At 36.2% G+C, this 25,333-nt stretch overlaps 2 protein-coding genes across 3 annotated transcripts in view; one reads left to right on the forward strand and one right to left on the reverse strand.

Annotated features, from left to right (window-relative positions):
- Positions 1-6,018: 6,018 nt before the first annotated feature.
- On the forward strand, positions 6,019-12,543 carry LOC133617176 (essential MCU regulator, mitochondrial-like). Its single transcript, XM_061976980.1, has 3 exons — positions 6,019-6,210; positions 12,142-12,280; positions 12,354-12,543. The coding sequence occupies exons 1-2, from the start codon at positions 6,049-6,051 to the stop codon at positions 12,277-12,279; spliced, it is 300 nt and encodes a 99-aa protein (XP_061832964.1). The 5' UTR covers positions 6,019-6,048; the 3' UTR covers position 12,280; positions 12,354-12,543.
- The window catches only part of LOC133617175 (TRIO and F-actin-binding protein-like), a 50,251-nt gene continuing 37,424 nt past the window's right edge, over positions 12,507-25,333 (reverse strand). For both annotated transcript variants that reach the window (XM_061976977.1, XM_061976978.1), the window contains 3 exons: positions 20,713-20,817; positions 16,327-16,419; positions 12,507-12,653 (listed from right to left, as the gene is read on the reverse strand). In XM_061976977.1, the coding sequence (XP_061832961.1) occupies positions 12,600-12,653; positions 16,327-16,419; positions 20,713-20,817 (252 nt within the window). In that variant the 3' untranslated portion in view covers positions 12,507-12,599. The remainder of the gene's footprint in view (positions 12,654-16,326; positions 16,420-20,712; positions 20,818-25,333) is intronic.

Consider the following 25,333-nt stretch of genomic DNA (forward strand, 5'->3'; position numbering starts at 1 on the left):
TGTTAGGCCTATTTTAGGGGGGCTCAAGCCCCCCTAAAATATTCTTAAGCCCCCCTGAATAATCTGGTGTTACACATATATATATATATATATATATATATATATATATATATATATATATATATATATATATATATATATATATATATATATATATCTCCCTTAGAGATAGGGTGAGAAGCTCTGTCATTCGGGGGGAGCTCAAAGTAAAGCCGCTGCTCCTCCACATCGAGGGGAGCCAGATGAGGTGATTCGGGCATCTGGTCAGGATGCCACCCGAACGCCTCCCTAAGAAGGTGTTTCGGGCACGTCCGACCGGTAGGAGGCCACGGGGAAAACCCAGGACACGCTGGGAAGACTATCTCTCCCGGCTGGCCTGGGAACGCCTCGGGATCCCCCGGGAGGAGCTGGACGAAGTGGCTGGGGAGAGGGAAGTGTGGGCTTCCCTGCTTAAGCTGCTGCCCCCGCGACCCGACCTCGGATAAGCGGAAGAAGATGGATGGATGGATGGATGGATATATTATATATAAAAACATTTTTACAAATACATGCCGACATATTCATTATAAAGTGGCCCGAATATGAGTTTAAATAAATAATAATATAACCTGTCATTATTCACTCAGTTTCCCCTCACTTCATAGCGTAAGGTAGAGAGCCCCTTTAGTGTGTCGGTATCCAATCCATTCCACTTGTTCATATAGAAAATGCTCACATCACTCAAAATCCAGTCCGCATTTTCTATGCGACCTTGCTTGCGGTCCTTGGACTTGTTCATATAGAAAATGCCCACATCACTCAAAATCCAGTCCGCATTTTCTCCACGACCTTGCTTGCGGTCCTGCAGGTGTACGAAGCACATTAGCACACAGCACTGCAGAACAAGCATGTGAACGGATGCAAAATGGACATAAGAAACTTTTTCAAGAAAGTAAGTATTCATCACTGCTTGTAGTAAAATGTATTAGCTCCACTTTACACCAGGTCTGTGTTTGACAACAAGTTGACATTCCCGCTCTAAAACAATGCTGCTACTTAGTTAGCTAGTTAGCCTGAAATGCATCATTAAGGTCCTGATTATTTATAAAGTTAAATGTGCACTCTTTTTTACCATTTGCTATCTTTGGGGTTACTTCCTTCTGGAGCATCAGCTGTGTTTCTCACTTTACACATGGAGGAGAACAGGAGCTGAGCTCATTCACATATGACTATCATCAGTAGATAATAATAATAATCATCATGCAAGTAATTGTTTCTTGTTGATGCTGTAAACAAAATGTCACTGTGCAAACCCATGTTTGTTCTTGTACTGAACACAGTTTGAAAATAAACCGACTGAAATAATAATAATAACAATGAATCATTTCTAAGTCTTTGTTAGCCGTTTGTGAAGTTTTGTGCTCATGCCCTACGTTCGCTCGCATCCTGTGCATCTCCTGGGGGCTAAGTCCCCCCAGTCCTTAAAAGCTAGTGACGCCCTGCCAGGAGCAATGAACTGTCAGCGCATTTAATTCATCCTACCTCACTGAATACCAGTGTTGGGTTAGTTACTGAAAACCAGTAACTAGTTACAGTTACTAGTTACTTTATTTCAAAAGTAACTCAGTTACTAACTCAGTTACTTACACCAAAAACTAATGCGTTACTGTGAAAAGTAACTATTTAGTTACTCCCCCCCCCCCCCCCCCCCTTTTTTTAAGGCTCCCATTAATGCCCTTTTCGCCTTCATTTCAGTACTGTTATTGCACTGGAGAATAATACAATCTGTTGATCAACTTGACATGCATTTGCATCACTGAACTCAGAAAGCAATGTGGTCTACATACAACACACAAAGACAAAGATGTTTCAAAGGGCCAATTTATTTTAGGCCAGAACAAACTGACAAAACTATTTTAAATAGCTGCAACATAATGGCACTTTAACTTTAAGTATATAGGATCTTTGATCCAAGACACAACTTACATTTAACTAAAATGTTATTTTCTTTGTGCTCGACAAAAGAAAAATATTGAGAATGTCTCCATGTTAAGAAACTCGACTTCTGGCTTCGCCATGATGTCTTGTTAGTTGTTATGAGAGTAGCGTATGTGTGTGTGGCCCTTTAAGATATGACAGCATGTGAGGTGAGTGACGTTAGTGAGTGAGTGGGCGAGAGAGGTGAGGGAGCGGCGACAGTAAGTGCGTGCAGGTGCTCTAGCTTGGTGCATGGCTGCGTCCAATAAAGTCACAAAGTTGCAACGAACCGCCGGCCTCGTCATTCACCCTCAGCTGTAAAGACCCACTTCCGGGTAAAGTGAAGGTTGTTAGCCCCGAAGTACATAGGCCCTGGAGGAACATCTCCCCTGCGCCCCTCAACTACGGTCTGGAAGATCTTTGCTCCTTCTCAACTCTGTGGTAATATTCTTTTCACAAAATACAACCAATAGTACGTTAATGTTAAATCTTACTTGTGAAAAGTAATCCCCCGATTCCTATTTTCAACAGTCCGCTCATTTGAGCAGTAAAACGCTGAACACCATCTTTGTTTTCTACCTGTCAACTGCCAGTTTAGCATCTTTGTTTTCTACCTGTTGACTGTCAGTTTAGCATCTTTGTTTTCTACCTGTCGACTGTCAGTTTAGCATCTTTGTTTTCTACCTGTCGACTGTCAGTTTAGCATCTTTGTTTTCTACATGTCGACTGTCAGTTTAGCATCTTTGTTTTCTACCTGTCGACTGTCAGTTTAGCATCTTTTTTTTCTATCTGTCGACTGTCAGTTTAGCATCTTTGTTTTCTACCTGTCGACTGTCAGTTTAGCATCTTTGTTTTCTACCTGTCGACTGTCAGTTTAGCATCTTTGTTTTCTACCTGTCGACTGTCAGTTTAACATCTTTGTTTTTTACCTGTGGACTGTCAGTTTAGCATCTTTGTTTTCTATCTGTCGACTGTCAGTTTAGCATCTTTGTTTTCTACCCGTCGACTGTCAGTTCAGCATCTTTGTTTTCTACCTGTCGACTGTCAGTTTAGCATCTTTGTTTTCTACCTGTCGACTGTCAGTTTAGCATCTTTGTTTTCTACCTGTCGACTGTCAGTTTAGCATCTTTGTTTTCTACCTGTCGACTGTCAGTTTAGCATCTTTGTTTTCTACCTGTCAACTGTCAGTATAGCATCTTTGTTTTCTACCTGTCAACTGTCAGTTTAGCATCTTTGTTTTCTACCTGTCAACTGTCAGTTTAGCATCTTTGTTTTCTACCTGTCAACTGCCAGTTTAGGCTGCTCGCCGGCTCATCACCACCACTTCAAGATGGTGGCCAAAATTCTCGCGTCACAGCAGCCAATGCTGCGTCTACTTATAAGATGTCTATGGTTGGCTCGCAACCTTCCGGTGTGCATTACCATAGATCAGTGTTTTTCAACCTTTTTTGAGCCAAGGCACATTTTTTTCATTGATAAAATACGGAGGCACACCACCAGCAGAAACGTTAAAAAATAAAACTCTACCAGGTTTATTTTTTATTTTTTAGTTTGTTGTTTCCTGTGTGTAGTGCTTTAGTTCCTGTCTTGCGCTGTTATTTTGGTGGCTTTTCCTGTTTTGTTGGTGTTTTCCTGTAGCAGCTCCACGTATTGCCTGACCTGCTTTGTATTGGCAATCAAGACTATTTCAGTTGTGCAGACGCTTTCCTTCTTTGTGGGGACATTGTTGATTCTCATGTCATGTGCGGACACACACTGTAAGTCTTTGCTGTCGTCCAGCATTCTGTTTTTGTTTGCTTTGTAGCCAGTTCAGTTTTACTTATGTTTTTCATAGCCATCCCTATGCTTCAGTACCTTTTCCTTGTGGGATTTGCCTTTTGTTCATTTTTGTTTGAAGCATTACATACCTTTTTACCTGCATGCTGTCTCCCGCTGTGCTCTGCATATTGGGATCACGACAAACCATCCTCAACGCATTTCGACTTCTACAAAGCAATTAACTACCTGCTGCCACCTACTGGAGTACTACGTGGTTACCCTGCCAAGCTCTATACGGCACAGACACTAAGCAACAGCACATTATTTGCAGATTATAATTATTGATTTGCAAAAAACATTTTTTGGATCAATTAGGTGAAGTTGCATAATATCTCACGGCACACCAGACAAGGCACAGTGGTTGAAAAACACTGCCATAGACAGCTTCGGAAGCGTAGATTTGTCGACTTGTCCAGGGTGTACCCCGCCTTCCGCCCGAATGCAGCTGAGATAGGCTCCAGCACCCCCTGCAACCCCAAAAGGGACAAGCGGTAGAAAATGGATGGATGGATGAAAACAAGAAGCGACTGGGATGAGAATCAGCGCCTCCAAGTCCAAGTCCATGGTTCTCTCCCGGAAAAGGGTGGAGTGCCATCTCCGGGTTGCGGAGAAGATCTTGCCCCAAGTGGAGGAGTTCAAGTAACTGGGAGTCTTGTTCACGAGTGAGGGAAGAGTGGATGGTGAGATCGACAGGCGGATCGGTGCGGCGTCTTCAGTAATGCGGACGCTGTATCGATCCGTTGTGGTGAAGAAGGAGCTGAGCCGGAAGGCAAAGCTCTCAATTTACCGGTCGATCTACGTTCCTATCCTCACCTATGGTCATGAGCTTTGGGTCATGACCGAAAGGACAAGATCACGGGTACAAGCGGCCCAAATGAGTTTCCTCCACTGGGTGGTGGGTCTCTCCCTTAGAGATAGGGTGAGAAGCTCTGTCATCCTGGAGGAACTCAAAAGTAAAGCCGCTGCTCCTCCACATGGAGAGGAGCCAGATGAGGTGGTTTGGGCATCTGGTCAGAATGAACACCTCCCTAGGGCACGTCCGACCGGTAGGAGGCCACGGAGAAGACCCAGGACACGTTGGGAAGACTATGTCTCCCGGCTGGCCTGGGAACGCCTCGGGATCCCCCGGGAGGAGCTGGACGAAGTGGTTGGGGAGAGGGAAGTCTGGGCTATTCTGCTTAGGCTGCTGCCCCCGCGACCCGACCTCGGATAAGCGGAAGAAGATGGATGGATGGATAGATGTTTTACTTTTGTAGCTGTATGTAGAAAAAGTTAAAGTTAAAGTTAAAGTACCAATGATTGTCACACACACACTAGGTGTGGCGAAATTATTCTCTGCATTTGACCCATCACCCTTGATCACCCCCTGGGAGGTGAGGGGAGCAGTGGGCAGCAGCGGTGGCTGCGCCCGGGAATCATTTTGGTGAGAAGTGGCTGGTTGCATCAGCTCTGCTCTTTTAATGTCTTTAATGTTCTTCGAGGTTTCCCTCTTACACACATGCTTATGTGTGCTATGGCTATGAGTTTTTTCCCCTTGGCCTTTTTTTCTGCCCCCCAGCGTTTACCTGTTTCTCACCTTTTTTGTAAGGGGCGCCGGAAGTTTGCAGACCCGTCAGCGATCCTGTTCTGTCTCCCTGTAATGTTTGATCCTGTTCTGTCTCCCTGTAATGTTTGTCTGCTCTTGAATGGGATTGTGCTGAAAATCTTAATTTCCCCTCGGGGATTATTAAAATACTTCTGATTCTGATTCTGATTTCAATGTCTGTCTATCAGCCCCCCTATATTCACCCCTCATTATATTCAACACCTTTTTACTTTTCTCCACTATTTTGCTGATGTGGGTTGACCAGTTAATATATTTTATCAAACCAAATTCCCAAATATTTAAATAAAAATAAAACATGTATATAATGCTTTGTATCCTACGTGTTCTGAGCGCAATCCTAAAATATCTTCCACTACTAAGTTAAGCGACGTTATATTTTGTGAGTATTGTATTGATCGCAATTTAACACTATTTCATTAGACAACAAACGAGTAAAAGCCAGGAATAACCTTTACAAATATAACTAATTACATTTTGGTAGTTGACGAAATTTTGTGTATCGCTTGATTAAAAGTTATTCAAACTATTGGTTTAATTAATAATAAATTAAAGATGTGTGTGACAAAGGCGGCGAAATAACTGTGACGTCATCAAAAGGACATACTTCCTCGTCGTCATTATAGCCCCGCCTACTTAGCCTACGTCACACCTTTGACAGGGAGGGGAAAATGGCGGCGAGTGTTTTACGGCTCTCCCTGAGACATATCGCCAGGAATTATGGCTTACCGGGCCGTAACAGCGCTTCGAAAACGTCATATCTGAACGGTACGACGCCAACTCGCAGTGCGGTTTCGACGTCGTCGGGTGCTATCCTGCCCAGACCGGATAAAGTAAGTGTTTTGTAAAGAACCATGCCAACGCAAACATGACTAAGAATGGAGGGCGGGACTTAGTTTTGCTTGACACCTTTTGTGGCCAATCAGTGTCGTCCGCGCTGTAAAATGAGCCAATGAACGCGTGTTTACCGATAACGAACTAATATGCGGAAGTATATTTTCCTCTGTACAAAAGTACGATTTACAATTATTAATCACATCTTGGAGCGTGACTAAGAGAACAAAAGCCCTTAAATTGATATATGTGTTAAAAAAACATTTAAATTGATTTAAGTAGGCCTTTTTGTCTTTTTTCTTTCTCATATTTTTTATTACTATTATTTATTAATATTTATTACTTGCTTTTGTTTTCTTTCCTTGACATGTTTCGCTGATGTTGAAAGTGCCTTGACTTTTGTGTGCAATAACATTCACATGTGAATAATGCTGTATAATAGACTGTATTTATGTTATTCACATGTGAATAATGCTGTATAATAGACTGTTATTCACATGTGAATAATGCTGTATAATAGACTGTATTTATGTTATTCACATGTGAATAATGCTGTATAATATACTCAATCAATCAATCAATGTTTATTTATATAGCCCTAAATCACAAGTGTCTCAAAGGGCTGCACAAGCCACAACGACATCCTCGGTACAAAGCCCACATAAGGGCAAGGAAAAACTCACCCCAGTGGGACGTCGATGTGAATGACTATGAGAAACCTTGGAGAGGACCGCATATGTGGGTAACCCCCCCCCTCTAGGGGATACTGTATTTGTTATTTACATGTGAATAATGCTGTATAATAGACTGTATTTATGTTATTCACATGTGAATAATGCTGTATAATACACTGTATTTGTTATTCACACGTGAATAATGCTGTATAATAGACTGTATTTATATTATTCACATGTGAATAATGCTGTATAATAGACTGTATTTATGTTATTCACATGTGAATAATGCTGTATAATAGACTGTATTTATGTTATTCACATGTGAATAATGCTGTATAATAGACTGTATTTATATTATTCACATGTGAATAATGCTGTATAAAAGACTGTATTTATGTTATTCACATGTGTATAATGCTGTATAATAGACTGTATTTATGTTATTCACATGTGAATAATGCTGTATAATAGACTGTATTTATATTATTCACATGTGAATAATGCTGTATAAAAGACTGTATTTATGTTATTCACATGTGAATAATGCTGTATAATAGACTGTATTTATGTTATTCACATGTGAATAATGCTGTATAATAGACTGTATTTATATTATTCACATGTGAATAATGCTGTATAATAGACTATATTTATGTTATTCACATGTGAATAATGCTGTATAATAGACTGTATTTATGTTATTCACATGTGAATAATGCTGTATAATAGACTATTTATATTATTCACATGTGAATAATGCTGTATAAAAGACTGTATTTATGTTATTCACATGTGAATAATGCTGTATAATAGACTGTATTTATATTATTCACATGTGAATAATGCTGTATAATAGACTGTATTTATATTATTCACATGTGAATAATGCTGTATAATAGACTGTATTTATGTTATTCACATGTGAATAATGCTGTATAATAGACTATTTATATTATTCACATGTGAATAATGCTGTGTAATAGACTGTATTTATGTTATTCACATGTGAATAATGCTGTATAATAGACTGTATTTATGTTATTCACATGTGAATAATGCTGTATAATAGACTGTATTTATATTATTCACATGTGAATAATGCTGTATAATAGACTGTATTTATGTTATTCACATGTGAATAATGCTGTATAATAGACTGTATTTATATTATTCACATGTAAAAAATACCTAAGTGTTTATTGTCTATTGTGAGTGAACCGTGGTGTTTAATTTCCCCCACGGATCAATAAAGTACTTTCTATTCTATTCTATTATAAATATTATGTTTGTTGTACAATAAATACAAAATACAAAAAAACAGTACGATTTACAATTAATAATAATCGCTAGACTCGCATCTTAATTATTGTTTAGTGAAGCTTAGTTATAAATTGTTAGGCCGTATTATTTACTTTAACTTTGTACTGTGATTTCTGTGCTAGACAACTATCGTGTGTACAAGCTGTGCTTTGGGTAATCCGATTAGAGATTAGTGTTTTAATATGTGCAGATGTGGATTATTTATAGGCAATAGTAAAAATGTAGTAAATAACCTTTATAACTAGATGAGGCAATTCCTGAAGGAATTGCGTGTGAACGCTCCAATGCTGAAGTTAAACTGAAATGCTGACAGAATGCAGTATGAATGTAAGAATAGTTTGTATGTTGGAATTGTTTGAATTTCCAGGAAAACCAGAATTTGGTTTGGAACTTGGGAAAGTGTTAGTTCGAATGTCCAGGATGAGTGGAATGTGTTGATGTTGGAATGGTTTGAATAGCTTGAAAAATGTGGGAATTGTGAAACTTGGAAAAATGCCTCATTCATTTCAATGGGAACTTCCTGGAAATTTGGGGAAAGCGGGATTAAAAAAAAATATATATATTAAGAGCATGAATGTCCTGAATGAGCTGAATTGTTTAAATCGGTCGAGAAATGTTGAAGTAGTAACAGTTTTTTTAAATTGAGAAATGGTATTATGGAATACTTGGAATTTTGGGAAGACCAGGAACGTTTGTAGTTCCTAAACCAACTTGTTTTTTTGTCCTGACTAAGTAAAATGTTTTGGCGGTGATACAGTTGAAATGGGATGAATAATGTAAAGGGAGTAGTCAAAAGAAAAAAGGTTGGACATAGGGTTAGAAAAAACCCAGGAATTCCTGGAAATGTGTTGAACGTGGAAAAATGGTAGTTTGAATGTGTAGGATGAATTGAATGTGTTGAAGGTGTAATGGTTTGAATTGTGGAAGTTTGAAAAATTTCCCATTCTTTTCAATAGGAATTTTATGGAAATTTGGGAAAGGTGGGAATTTTTTTGAAAATCTTAAAAGACTTGAATGTTCTGAATGAGTTGAAATGGTTGGTGTTGGAAGTTTTCAAATCGGTCGAGAAATGTTGAAGTAGTAACAGTTTTTTTAAATTGAGAAATGGTACTAGGGAATTCCTGGAATTTTGGGAAAACCGAGAATGTTTCTTGTTCCTTAAGCAACTTGGTTTTTTGTCCTGACTAAGTAAAATATTTTGACGGTGATACAGTTAAAATGGGATGAAAAAATGTAAAAGGAGTAGTTAAACGAAAAAGGTTAGAGAAACCCAGGAATTCCTGGAAATTTGTTGAATGTGGAAAAATGGTAGTTTGAATGTGTAGGATGAGTTCAATGTGTTGAATCGGTTGAAAAATGTGGGAATTGTGGAAGTTTGAAAAATGGGGAACATTTCCCTGAAAACTGGGAATTCTTGGAAATCTGGGAATATTTTTTTAATTGTTGAAGGAGAGCACACCATTTTGAACAGGCTGAATATTTTGGAGTTGGAATGGTTTGAATCGAATGAAAAAATGTGGGAATTGTGGAACTTTGAAAAATGTCCCATTCATTTCAATGGGAATTTCATGGAAATTTGGGAATATTGGGAAAAGCGGAAATTTTGGGGAAAATGTTAAAAGACTAGAATGTTCTGAATGAGTTGAAATGGTTGGTGTTGGAATTTTTCAAATCGGTCGAGAAATGGTATTAAGGAATTCCTGGAATTTCGGTAAAACCGAGAATTTTTTCAGTTTGAAAAACTTCGTTTTTTCCCCCCTGATTAAGAGGAATGTGTGGACGGTGGAACGGTTGAAGTGGGTTGAAAAACGTGGAAGGAGTAGTCGCCAGGACAAAAGTGTTAGGGTTTGAAAAAAAAAGGGAAATTCCTGGAATTCCTTTGAACTTGGAAGAATAATAGTTTGAAATGTCCAGAATGAGTGGAATGTGTTGAAGGTGGAATAGTTTGAATAGGTTGAAAAATGTGGAAGTTTGAAAAATGGCCAATTAATTTTGAATGGGAAAAATGTCACAGAAAATCTGGAATTCTGGGAATTTTTGGAATTTGTCAAGGGAAAGCCTGCCATTCCCAAATAGGCTGAACAGTTTGAAGCCGGAACGGTTTGAATCGGGTGAAAAATGTGGAAGGTAGAGCGCGGCAAAATCTGGAGAAGAAGAAATTGAATAATAAATAGATGAATGTTGGTGTAGAAAAGCCTAATTATTGTGTGAATGCTTTGGAGCATTCACACAATAATAATCATGTGCTCTATATTGGGACCCCACCTTAGAATAAGAGGAGACGACAATTGAAGATAAATAATTTATTCTATAAAAATAAGTACAAACAACAGCAATACCAGTGCTGGGGAGGAAACTGAGTTGTCCAAAGTCCGGAGCATTCTGTAAAATGGTTGCTCTCTTTATTTGTTTTGTCCATCTTGCTGCTGCATCTTGGTGGGGATCGAAACTGAAAGTTAACTTGGCAAATGTGTTGAGCACACACTTCTTGTCCACTCTCACACTCTTTATACCTGCTACATCCTAACGTCAATAAAGCAAGAGGTAATAATAATAACGATGTGTGCACAGCATTTTTATATATGACCCAAACAACCTTTCCCACTCATGGCTTAAATAAACTAACACAACAAGTCAACACACATGGTCACACATAACACAACCTGCTCACTGGACTTTGTGGATAATATAAAACATGTCCAAGCACAACACATAATTCACAATGACACCCATTTAAATCTAATACAATGCATGATGGGAAAAATGCAAAACACTGTCTCCAATCTTAGCCATGTTTGGCGTATTTTAGCTACTTGATATTTCTGATTGATTACAACAATGTAGGAGTCAAACTTTCACATACTCTTAATACCCAGTTATATATTCATTATATTGACATATTTATATCAATATGTACACACATTTGCATAGGCTATATGTGTGTGTACATATATACTCATATGTATATATGTAAAAGTACATGTGTATATATATATATATATATATATATATTTATACACACGTGTATATATATATATATATATATATACATACATAGGTGTACATGTGTATAAATATACACACACATATTTGTATGTGTGTGTATAGATATATATATATTATACACACATATTAATACATATGTGTATATTTACACACATATATATATATATATATATACACACATATATATATGTGTATATTTATGTACATATATGTATGAGTGTATATATATATATATACACTCATACATATGTATATTAATATACACATATATATTTATAAATATGTATACACATATACACTCATACATATATGTATATTAATATACACACATATATATATTTATAACTATATATACACATACATATGTATATATATATATATATGTGTGTATATTTATATACATATATATATATATATATATATATACACACACTCATACATATATACACACATATATATATATATATATATATATACACACACACATACATATATATACATACATACACACATACATATGTGTATGTATATTTATATATATATATATAATCTATATATATATATATATATACACACATGTATATATGTGTATGTATATATATATGTATGTATATATATATATATATATATATACACACACACACAGTATATATATCTCTATCCATCCATCTATCTATCTATCTATCTATCTATCTATCTATATATATATATATATATATATATATATATATATACATACATACATACATAATTTATAATTTTTTTACTCTACATGTTTTGGCCCCGGACCCAATTTTTTTTAGCCAATTGTGGCCCCCAGGTCAAAAAGTTAGGACAGCTCTGTTCTAAAGCCTTCCATGTTGCTCAGAGGCGGGTCAACATTCCTCCACCGTCCAGCTGGTGAATCCATGTCTCCTTTCTTCCCAGACACCATTCGGTCTGATCCGCATGACGGTGGTGGTGGTGCCTTTCCTCTACGTGGGAACTCTGATCAGCAAGAACTTTGCAGCCCTCCTGGAGGAGCACGACATCTTCGTCCCCGAAGACGACGACGACGACGACTGAAGCGAGTGCACGGTGCCACATGTTGCTTACCCTCATGTCCGCCTGTCCTGACTGTGTTGTGTTCCCACCTGCAGGTCCAAGACCAGGTGGTCCCAGGAGAATGAGATGTCGGTGCTTCCCTCTACATATCTCCTACCTCTCTCCGGTTTTATCTTTCAACAAGACATACTTTCAAACATCCCACATCATGTGAGGCTAGCAGAATGAAAAAGCCCTCACTCTTGTCCGCATGGTTTTAACTCAATAAAGTGAGTTCAAAAAGGATTTGTGTTATTTGTCCTACTTCCATCCTGGTTCCTGCGCTGGTCAGTCTCAGGAGCTCACGGAGAGAAACCCTCTCCAGCCTGCTTGGACGTATTGTAAGCATCTTCCTCCTAAAACAGCATGTTGGAACAGACAATTATTCCAAGCTCAGCAGATAAGTCAAGAATTTATTTGCACTAACCGCCCAAAACATTAGGTACACCTGCACAATCTAAGAATATATTTTTTACATGTATTTCCTTTTATACACTGAATTTAAAAATGATGAATTAGCTCAAAAAGCTCGTACTTTAATGGAGGTGTGCTAACGTCAACATGCTAACAGTTAGATTGTGTCACATACCAAGTGATATGACTGCAAGGTGTATCACTGCAGAATTAGAGATTTTTTTTTTTTAATTAGCTAAAAAAGTTAGCACTTTATTGTTAGCATGCTAGCAGTTAACAAGTGTCACATACCAGGTTAACTGCAGGGTATGCGAAAATAGAGAAAATGTTTTTCAAATTAGATTTAAAAAAAACTTAGCATGCTTAAGTTAGCTTGCAGGTGTATGGCTGGGGAATTAGAGACAAAAGTGTAAAAGTAGCTTAAAAAGTTAGCACTTTAAAGTTAGCATGCTAATGGTACATACCAAGTTAAATGACTGGTGTGAACGGTTGCAAAACTAGCTCAAAAAGTTAGCATGCTAACAGCTAGCTTGTGTCACATACCGATTTATATGACTATTGCCGCAGAATTATAGAAAAAAAGTGTAAAATTAGTTAACAATGTTAGCATTTTATTGTTAGCATGCTAACAGTTAAGAAGTGTCACATACCAGGTTAACTGTAGGGTATGCGAAAATAGAGAAAATGTTTTTCAAATTAGATTAAAAAAACCTTAGCATGCTTAAGTTAGCTTGCAGGTGTATGGCTGGGGAATTAGAGACAAAAGTGTAAAAGTAGCTTAAAAAGTTAGCACTTTAAAGTTAGCATGCTAATGGTACATACCAAGTTAAATGACTGGTGTGAACGGTTGCAAAATTAGCTCAAAAAGTTAGCATGCTAACAGCTAGCTTGTGTCACATACCGATTTATATGACTGTATTGCTGCAGAATTATAGAAAAAAAGTGTAAAATTAGCTACAAATGTTAGCACTTTATTGTTAGCATGCTAACAGTTAACAAGTGTCACATACCAGGTTAACTGTAAGGTAACTGGCTGCAAAATTAGCTCACAAAGCTCGCACTTTAATGCTAGTGTGCTAACGTCAACATGCTAACAGTTAGCTTGTTTAAAAAAACCAATTGGTATGACTGCAAGGTGTATCGCTGCAGAATTAGAGGGAAAAAGTGTAAAATTAGCTTAAAAAGTTAGCATTTTATTGTTAGCATGCTAACAGTTAACAAGTGTCACATACCAGGTTAACTGTAGGGTAAACGGTTGCAAAATGAGTTCAAAAAGCTCGCACTTTAATGCTAGCGTGCTAACGTTAACATGTTAACAGTTAGCTTGTTTCACAAACCAGGTGGCGTGACTGCAAGGTGTTTTGCTGCAGAATTAGATATTTTTTTTTTAATTAGCTAAAAAAGTTAGCACTTGATTGTTAGCATGCTAACAGTTAACAAGTGTCACATACCAGGTTAACTGTAGGGTATGCGAAAATAGAGAAAATGTTTTTAAGTATGGCTGGGGAGTTAGAGACAAAAGTGTAAAAGTAGCTTAAAAAGTTAGCACTTTAAAGTTAGTATGCTAGCAGTTCACAAATGTCACATACCAAGTTATATGACTATGGTGTAAACGGTTGCTAAAATAGCTCAAAACGTTAGCATGCTAACAGTTAGCTTGTGTCACACCCATTTATATGACTAATGTGTATGCCTGGGGAATTAGAGGAAAAAAGTGTAAAATTAGCTTAAAAAGTTAGCATTTTATTGTTAGCATGCTAACAGTTAACAAGTGTCACATACCAGGTTAACTGTAGGGTAAACGGTTGCAAAATTAGCTCAAAAAGCTTGCACTTTAATGCTAGTGTGCTAATGTTAACATGCTAACAGATAGCTTGTTTCACAAACCAAGTGATATGACTGCAAGGTGTATCGCTGCGGAATTAGAGAAAAAAAAAAGTGTAAAATTAGCTAAAAAACTTAGCACTTTAAAGTTAGCATGCTAACATTAGCATGCTAGCAGTTAACAAATGTCACATACAAAGTTATATGACTCTGGTGTGAACGGTTGCAAAACTGGCTCAATAAGTTAGCATGCTAACAGTTAGCTTGTGTCACATACCGATTTATATGACTTTAATGTGTATTGCCGCAGAATTAGAGAAAAAAAAGTGTAAAATTAGCTAAAAATGTTAGCATTTTATTGTTAGCATGCTAACAGTTAACAAGTGTCACATACCAGGTTAACTGTAGGGTATGCGAAAATAGAGAAAATGTTTTTCAAATTAGATAAAAAAACCTTAGCATGCTTAAGTTAGCTTGCAGGTGTATGGCTGGGGAATTAGAGACAAAAGTGTAAAAGTAGCTTAAAAAGTTAGCACTTTAAAGTTAGCATGCTAATGGTACATACCAAGTTAAATGACTGGTGTGAACGGTTGCAAAATTAGCTCAAAAAGTTAGCATGCTAACAGCTAGCTTGTGTCACATACCGATTTATATGACTGTGTATTGCCGCAGAATTATAGAAAAAAAGTGTAAAATTAGCTAAAAAAGTTAGCATTTTATTGTTAGCATGCTAACAGTTAAGTGTCACATACCAGGTTAACTGTAGGGCAAACGGTTGCAAAATTAGCTCAAAAAGCTCGCACTTTAATGCTAGCGTGCTAACGTCAACATGACTGCAAGGCGTATCGCTGCGGAATTAGAGGAAAGAAGGGTAAAATTAGCTTTAAAAAGTTAGCATTTTATTGTTAGCATGCTAACAGTTAACAAGTGTCACATACCAGCTTAACTGTAGGGTAAACGGTTGCAAAATTAGCTCAAAAAGCTTGCACTTTAATGCTAGTGTGCTAACGTTAACATGCTAACAGTTAGCTTGTTTCACAAACCAAGTGGTATGACGCAAAGGTGTATCGCTGCAGAATTAGAGGAAAACAAGTGTAAAATTAGCTTAAAAAGTTAGCATTTTATTGTTAGCATGCTAACAGTTAACAAGTGTCACATACCAGGTTAACTGTAGGGTAAACGGTTGCAAAATTAGCTCAAAAAGCTTGCACTTTAATGCTAGCGTGCTAACGTTAACATGCTAACAGCTAGCTTGTTTCACAAACCATGTGATATGACTGCAAGGTGTATCGCTGCAGAATTAGAGGGAAAAAAGTGTAAAATGAGCTAAAACAGTTAGCATTTTATTGTTAGCATGCTAACAGTTAACAAGTGTCACATACCAGGTTAACTGTAGGGTAAACGGTTGCAAAATGAGCTCAAAAAGCTGGCACTTTGATGCTAGCGTGCTAACGTTAACATGCTAACAGTTAGCTTGTGTCACAAAGCAAGTGATATGACTACTCGGTGTTGTGATGTTAGGGAAAATAAGAACTACACTACCCAGCATGCAACAGTGGCGACAAGCATGCGCGGCAGCCTCGGCAGGTAGAATGTGGTTATGAGAACTGAGTAAACGTTGAGAACTCAGCCAACACGCCTCGTCTGCATTATTTACAATTAGACAGACAACATAGGTGTATCGCTGCGGAATTAGAGAAAAAAAGTGTAACATTGTAATGTAATAATAAACAAAGTAATGACGCATGTAGCTGTGCAGGTGTACCTAATGTTGTGGCCACTGGACCGTACCTTGGCGGGAGACCAACGCTGCACCTCGTCCTGTAAGCGGCTGACCTCGTTCTTCAGAGACCGGACCTCCTTCTCCTTGGCTCGGAGCAACGTCTGGGAGACGAAATGTGAAATTGGCCACCATTCACCACAACTTTGTCGCCATTGTTCTATTCCTGTTTCCATCCATATACACATTTAGGAGAAATTCGGTGCGGCCCCTTTAAGTGACGTCATGAGAATTTCCCAAAGGTGGGGGTTTGTTGTGACCGCCATTTTGAGTGGCTTTTATGTAATACCATTCTTTCTGCTCTTTGCTTTGAATAAACGGCGCACTCGTTCGTGTGTCGAATATATTTCAAGTTGTCTTAATTTCGTGTTACATTCTTTAAAAAACAAAAAGCCTGCTGTGGGAGTCGTGATAATGAGGCGAGAGAGCTGTAGTTCTGAGCCGGTGAGTTTAATATCAGACTTCTTTCCGGAAGTGTGTCCCTTTATCACTGGTCACATCCGCCCTATGCACCATCCCCACTCTGGTGATGAAAAAAATTAGTGCCCCGCTACACAATTTTGGCATATTTATAAATGATGGTAACATATACATTTTTGTCAACATTATTATGCTCCAAGCAAAATTATTTTCTACTTAAAAGTCGATTTATAAAAGTAAAACCTACGTTTTAAACAGCCCCCCCCTCGCCCCCGATTTGGCACTAACGCAAAACGCCTTTTTTCGGAAGTTGTAACTTAGACATGTTTGTCAACATTATTATGCTCCAAGCAAAAATGTTTCTACATAAATGTCGATTTATGAAAATAAAACCTACATTTTCTACTTGGCTTAATAATTTACAATTATTAATTAGATCTTGGAAAATGATTAAAAATTAAATAGATTTAATTTATTTCGTTATTGCAGAAATTTTAAGTGATTTGGAATAGCCTTTTTTTCTGTTTGAATTTTATCCTATTTTTTTTATTTATTGTTATTGTTTTTATTTTCTATTTGTATTTGCTTTAGTTGTATTTCCTTGACATGTGTTGTGAAAGACAGTATTTGCTCAACCTGATGGATGCTTGAAATTGTTGAGATTTGTTGAAAGTGCCTTGGGTTGTATGTACATTGTTCAATTTAAAAAAAAAGGAAAAAAAAGTGAAAGTTGCGAGTCTCGATTGATTCGCTTAACCTGACACTTTTTCATGGACACACGCTACAAGACGCGTTTTGATGTTGTAAAATGTTAAATTGGAGAAATTGTTTTAAAAAGGCATGTTTGAAATATGAAAAAAAATAAACAATTAAAATTAAAAATTAAAAAACAAGGAAAAGCAAAAAAAAATAAAAAAGGGACATTTCTGAGTCAGCGACGTCGATTGATTTGCTTAACCTTAAAAAATGCACGTTTGCCACTGGTGTTTGTATGTGTATTGTTCAGTATAAAATATAAATAAAATAAAAATACAAGGAAAAGCAACAAAAAAAAGAAGAAAAAATTAAAAAAGTGAAAGTTCTGAGTCAATGACGTCGATTGATTTGCTTAACCTTAAAAAATGCACGTTTGCCACTGGTGTTTGTATGTGTATTGTTCAGTATAAAATATAAATAAAATAAAAATACAAGGAAAAGCAACAAAAAAAAAAGAAGAAAAATTTAAAAAAGGGACATTTCTGAGTTAACGACGTCGAGTGATTTGCTTAACCTTAAAAAAAATGCATGTTTGCCACAGGTAATAAAATAAAAATACAAGGAAAAGCAACCAAAAAAAAGAAGAAAAATTTAAAAAAGGGAAAGTTCTGAGTCAACGACGTCGATTGACTTGCTTAACTTTAAAAAAAATGCACGTTTGCCACAGGTGTTTGTATGTGCATTGTTCAATATAAAACATAAATAAAATAAAAATACAAGGAAAAGCAACAAAAAAAAGAAAAAAAAGTTAAATAAAATAAAAATACAAGGAAAAGCAACAAAAAAAAAAGAAAAGAAAAAGAAGAAAAAAATTAAAAAATTGAAAGTTCTGAGTCAACGACATCGATTGATTTGCTTAACCTTAAAAAAATGCACGTTTGCCACAGGTGTTTGTATGTGTATTCCATCCATCCATTTTCTACCGCTTATTCCCTTTGGGGTCGCGGGGGGCGCTGGAGCCTATCTCAGCTACAATCGGGCGGAAGGCGGGGTACACCCTGGACAAGTCGCCACCTCATCGCAGGGCTGTATGTGTATTGTTCAATATAAAAAAAATAAAAAAAATAAAAATACAAGGAAAAGCAACAAAAAAAGGTAAATAAAATAAAAATACAAGGAAAAGAAACACAAAAAAAGAAAAAAAATTAAGAAAAAATTAAAAAAGTGAAAGTTCTGAGTCAACGACGTCGATTGATTTGCTTAACCTTAAAAAAATGCACGTTTACCACAGGTGTTTGTATGTGCATTGTTCAATATAAAACATAAATAAAATAAAAATACAAGGAAAAGCAACAAAAAAAAAGAACAATTTAAGGGAAAGTTCTGAGTAAACGACGTCAATTGATTTGCTTAACTTTAAAAAAATGCACGTTTGCCACAGGTGTTTGTATGTGTATTGTTCAATATAAAACATAAATAAAATAAAAATACAAGGAAAAGCAACAAAAAAAAGAAAAAAAAGTTAAATAAAATAAAAATACAAGGAAAAGCAACAAAAAAAAAAAAAGAAAAAGAAGAAAAAAATTAAAAAATTGAAAGTTCTGAGTCAACGACGTCGATTGATTTGCTTAACCTTAAAAAAATGCACGTTTGCCACAGGTGTTTGTATGTGTATTGTTCAATATAAAAAAATAAATAAAATAAAAATACAAGGAAAAGCAACAAAAAAAAAGAACAATTTAAGGGAAAGTTCTGAGTAAACGACGTCAATTGATTTGCTTAACTTTAAAAAAATGCACGTTTGCCACAGGTGTTTGTATGTGTATTGTTCAATATAAAACATAAATAAAATAAAAATACAAGGAAAAGCAACAAAAAAAAAGAAAAAAAAGTTAAATAAAATAAAAATACAAGGAAAAGCAACAAAAAAAAGAAAAGAAAAAGAAGAAAAAAATTAAAAAATTGAAAGTTCTGAGTCAACGACGTCGATTGATTTGCTTAACCTTAAAAAAATGCACGTTTGCCACAGGTGTTTGTATGTGTATTGTTCAATATAAAACATAAATAAAATAAAAATACAAGGAAAAGCAACAAAAAAAAAGAAGAAAAATTTAAAAAAAGGAAAAGTTCTGAGTCAACGACGTCGATTGACTTGCTTAACTTTAAAAAATGCACGTTTGCCACAGGTGTTTGTATGTGTATTGTTCAATATAAAACACAAATAAAATAAAAATACAAGGAAAAGCAACAAAAAAGATAAATAAAATAAAAATACAAGGAAAAGCAACAAAAAAAAAGACAAAAAAGAAGAAAAAATTAAAAAAGTGAAAGTTCTGAGTCAACAAAGTCGATTGATTTGCTTAACCTTAAAAAATGCACGTTTGCCACAGGTGTTTGTATGTGCATTGTTCAATATAAAACATAAATAAAATAAAAATACAAGGAAAAGCAACAACAAAAAAAGAAGAACAATTTAAGGGAAAGTTCTGAGTAAACGACGTCGATTGATTTGCTTAACCTTAAAAAATGCACGTTTGCCACAAGTGTTTGTATGTGTATTGTTCAATATAAATAAAATAAAAATACAAGGAAAAGCAACAAAAAAAAAGAAGAAAAAATTAAAAAATTGAAAGTTCTGAGTCAACGACGTCGATTGATTTGCTTAACCTTAAAAAAATGCACGTTTGCCACAGGTGTTTGTATGTGTATTGTTCAATATAAAACATAAATAAAATAAAAATACAAGGAAAAGCAACAAAAAAAAAAGAAGAAAATTTAAAAAAGGGAAAGTTCTGAGTCAATGACGTCGATTGATCCGCTTAACCTGACACTTTTTCATGGACACACGCCAATGGACAATAAGAAACGCTATGAGACGCGTTTTGATGTTATAAAATGTTAAATTGGAGAAAAACATTTAAAAAGGCACGTTTACGCAGTTGTGTAAAAAATTTTTTAAATAAAAGAGCCTTTTTCTTGAAGTGTGTCCCCTTATCACTGGTCACATCCGCCCTATCCAACAATCCCCACTCTGGTGATGAGAACAATTAGTGCTACACTGCTGTAAATCCACCAGTAGGAGGCGATGTGTGCTTCCTAATGTAAGCACTAACAAGGCCATGATGATAATGTTGCATCAGGGGACGCCTTAGTTTAAATAATCTTCTTCCAACATTTGTCTCATTCAATTAAAACCATTAAGTAGTGCTGCTAATACGCCCTTGACTTGTGTCGAAAATGTGCCAATGTTGTAATCTGGGCAAGATTATTGTCGTCGTCACCTCAACTTGTGACGCGTCGTTGCTAGGGGACGCCATTTCCGGCCTCTGGCCTGTGATGAAACCACGCATGCGGCTCATCTCTGCGGCCAGCTTGTCTTTAAGCTCCTGGGGGAAAAAAAAAAAATTGAAACGATATTCTTTGATGGAATTTTTTTTTTAAATGACAGACTTTGATTGTAAATAAGCAGGTGCGTCCAAAGTGCAGCTCGGGGGCCATTTGCGGCCTGGAGACTAAGTTTTGTTGGCCTGCACCATGTTATCATGCAAAACAGCAAAAATGTAAGAATAAAAAGAGGAAAAAATTGAAATGTGGTGAGAAAAAGCTGACATTTTTTAAATAAATGACCTATAACAGGGGTCCCCAACCTTATTTCCACCAGGCTTAATGTATGCTAACCTCTTCCAACCTCCGAGGACAAAGCTACAAACAATGGGAGACCAGGCTTTCTGCTCCGCCGCTCCCAGTCTGTGGAATGCTCTACCTGACCACCTGAAGGCACCACAGACTGTGGATGCTTTCAAAAAAGGCTTAAGACCCCTTCTTTTTAATTAAGCATTTTTTTTTTAGATATATGCATACTTGTTCTAGCTATTTGGCTGTTCTAGTTTTTATTTCTATTTATTTTTTTAATTATCTTTTTATTTTTTTTAATACACTGTAGCACTTTGAGGTTGTTTATTTAATGTAAAGTGCTTTTTACAAATAAAATCTATTATTATTATTTTCAGGGACTGGCTTTCCACGTGTGGCAGATAAAAACAGCAAAAAAAATGTGCATGAAAAAGTGGTGGGAGCCCTGGGCGTGTTTCTTTGCGAAGAGATGGTCCCCGGCACCTTGATGGCTTATACCAGGGGTCCTCAAGTACAAATCTTGAAGGTCCACAAATGTTTTTTTGAAACAGGCTGGGTCCGTTTATTATCGGTCAAGCTTATATAATAGCAGGAGGTAGGTAGTTTAACATTTTCTTAAAATTAACAAAAATAAAATAAATATCCAATAAAATACATGAAATATTTTCTTTGAAACAAAAATAAATAAGGGAATAATTTTTGGTGATTTAACCCCCAATTCCAACTCTTGATGCTGAGTGCCAAGCAGGGAAGAATGCTGGTATGAGCTTTTAAACATAACCCGTTAACTGCTGCCAATCAAATGGTGAATAAGATACTCTTTAGGGTTCATCTGTTTGTAAATCTGACTGTGTTGAAGTCAGTGCCTCACCAGCCATCAACCTCACCGCACGTTACTGCTCTGTTGCTATTTGTTGTTGTGTCATAGATTTAACAAAAATCTTGCTTGATGTTTCATATGGCTTTTTCAGCCTCGTGATTTCTTTTTTTCTTAGCTCTGAATCATGAGGAAATGTCTCTTCAAATTCGCGGTGCTCTTTCAGATAGTGACTTTTCAGATTTTCACTTTTCACCAGAGCAACAGTAGTGTTGCATAGTAGACACATTGGTCTGGTACTTGCAGTAGGTAGGATGAAAACATATTGCTCTGTCCATTCTTCCTTGAAACGTCGGTTTTCCCTGTCCACCTTTCTTTTACCAGCCTGAGCCAACTTGGAGCATGCCATTGTGATTTGATTCACATTCAGTGACTGACAAGTGAACAGTTAGCGAAGTAGCGATACGAGACAACTGTGTGCCTGCAGCGAAAGGTTCCATGCACTGTGCACATGACCCAGGTGGTAACAGCCTATCAGCGCGTCGTTGTGAAAGAGATGACAACCCATACCCCGGAATTAGCCAATCAGAGTGGCGTTCTCTCGCTCTCACTCCGTCTCTCTCTCTCTCTCTCTCCGAGAGAGAGAGAGAGAGAGAGAGAGAGAGAGAGAGAGAGAGAGAGAGAGAGAGAGAGAGAGAGAGAGAGAGAGAGAGAGAGAGAGAGAGAGACGGAGTGAGTGAGACACGAGAAGTGTAAACGAAACGTGGAGATATTTGACTAAAAACAACAAAGAACGTTGACTTGCGCTAGCGATAACTCACAGATAAATACAATTATTATATTTTTTTATAATAATTATAATTATAATAATAAAAAAAACATTTTTTTTTTACTATAATTCGTGCTGGGTCCGGACGGACACGTCGCTGGGTGTCTGGACCGCGGTCCGCCTGTTGAGGATCACTGGCTTATACTGTATACCAGTGTGTGGAGGGGGGCGTGGTCGGCGCGCCTCCTGCGGGAATGGAGTGTGTATGGCCCGGCTTTGAAGCCCAGCTGACAGGTGAGTAGATTGCTCAGCTGGAGCTAATTATCGAATCACCTATCGCCTTTATCAGCAGGGGCCGCGGCCATGAGGGAGGAGGGCGGATTAGAGCAGAGAACAACCGACCACAAGCACACAAGACTGAAAAGTCCTGCACGCGAGTGCATTTGAAAATAAAAGACTTGTTCAAACCTGCTACCCGGGCTCGAGAAGATCCATTGGCCTCAGGAGAACCCTACCCGCATAGAGAGACTTTCACACAGTGTTTCTTAACCACAGCGCCCCCTAGATTGTAATATACAGTCGTGGTCAAAAGTGTACATACAATTGTAAAGAACATCATGTCATGGCTGTCTTGAGTTTCCAATCATTTCTACAACTCTTATTTGTTTGTGATAGAGTGATTGGAGCACATACTTGAACTTGGACCCTAACCCTAACCCTAACCCAACAGAAGAAGTCTGCCGCTTAAAGTCATCGAGAAATTTCTTAAGCGCAAAAATTATGACTAACATGGTGAAGCTGTATTTTCATTTGCACTTTTGACAGTTTAGTTAAAAAACATATTTATTATTAATTGAGTTTATTTTAGCACAACATAGTACATATTGTATGTAAATGCGGTAGTTTATAAATTGATTAATGCTTCTGTGCGGCCCGGTAGCAAATGTGTCACGGACCGGTAGAGGTCCCTGGACCGGTGGTTGGGGACCCCTGACCTATAACACACAGTTTTGTCTTTAAATATATGTATAATATCTGTTTTTAGCATATTTAGAAAAAAATAAAAAATAAATATAAAATAACCCCCTTATACTTGACTTATGTGTGGCCCCTGGTGGAAAAAGTTTAGACACTCCTGATCTAAAATATTAGCAGCTCTCAAAATAAAAATAAAATAAAACAAATATATATAAACAAAGTAATATAACTTATGAATGAATGAATCTGAAATATTACAACAACAATAATAAACACTGTTAAATGTGTAATTGAACATTAATATTTTTGTACAGGCAGAATATTTGACACACTTAATAATAATCCGCAATTGTATTAGTATTGTAATTATTATTATTCTATTCTTACAGGGAAAAACAACATTAAAATGTACGAAAAATAGCAAAACAATTTAAATGTAATGAGAAAAAGTTCCAACTAATAATTGATAATAATATAATTAGTCCCCTATATTAGAACATTGACACAAAGTTTTGTCTTTAAATCTGTTTTAGCCCAAAAACATTTAAAATTAAAAAAAATATCAAAATGGCCCATGTGTACTTTACTTTTCAGTATGTGGCCCTTGGTGGAAAAAGTTTATCTGTCTAAAATATTGGAAGCTCTCAAAATAAAAATGAATACAAAAAAAGTTTAGTTAGTTAATGAAAAATTAAAAAATATTACTAACTTATGAATCATTTGAAAAGTACAACTACTATAATAAACACTATTAAATGTGTAATTAAACATGAATATTTTTGTACAGGCATAATTTTAGACACAGTATGCAGTTACTCAACCGTATTATTATTATTATTATTCTATTCTTAAAGGGAAAAACAACATTAAAAATGTACGAAAAAGAGCAAAACAATTTAAATGTAATGAGAAAAAGTTCCAACTAATAATTGATAATACGGTAATATAATTAGTCCTCTATATTAGAACATTGACACAAAGTTTTGTCTTTAAATCTGTTTTAGCACTTTTTTTTTTAAATAAAAAAATATCAAAATGCCAATGTGTACTTTACTTTTCAGTATGCGGCCATTGGTGGAAAAAGTTTGGATGTCTAAAATATTGGAAGCTCCCAAAATAAAAATTGATATAAATAAAGTTTAGTTAGTTAATGAAAAATTAAAAATATTACTAACTTATGAATAATTTGAAAATTACAACTACTATAATAAACACTCTTAAATGGGAAATTAAACATTCATATTTTTGTACAGGCATAATTTTAGACACAGTATGCAGTTACACAACCGTATTATTATTATTATTCTATTCTTACAGGGAAAAACATTAAAAATGTACCAAAAAGAGCAAAACAATTGAAATGTAATGAGAAAAAGTTCCAACTAATAATGTATAATAATATACTAGTCCCCTATATTAGAACATTGACACAAATTTTTGTCTTTAAATTTGTTTTAGAAAAAAAAAATTAAATAAAAAAATATCAAAATGACCCATGTGTACTTTACTTTTCAGTATGAGGCCATTGGTGGAAAAAGTTTGGATGTCTAAAATATTGGAAGCTCTCAAAATAAAAATTAATATAAACAAAATTTAGTTAGTTAATAAAAAAAAAAAATTAGCTCCTCCCGGGGGATCCCGAGGCGTTCCCAGGCCAGCCGGGAGACATAGTCTTCCCAACGTGTCCTGGGTCTTCCCCGTGGCC

Source organism: Nerophis lumbriciformis, linkage group LG16 (genome assembly GCF_033978685.3).
Source record: "Nerophis lumbriciformis linkage group LG16, RoL_Nlum_v2.1, whole genome shotgun sequence".
NCBI lineage: Eukaryota > Metazoa > Chordata > Actinopteri > Syngnathiformes > Syngnathidae > Nerophis > Nerophis lumbriciformis.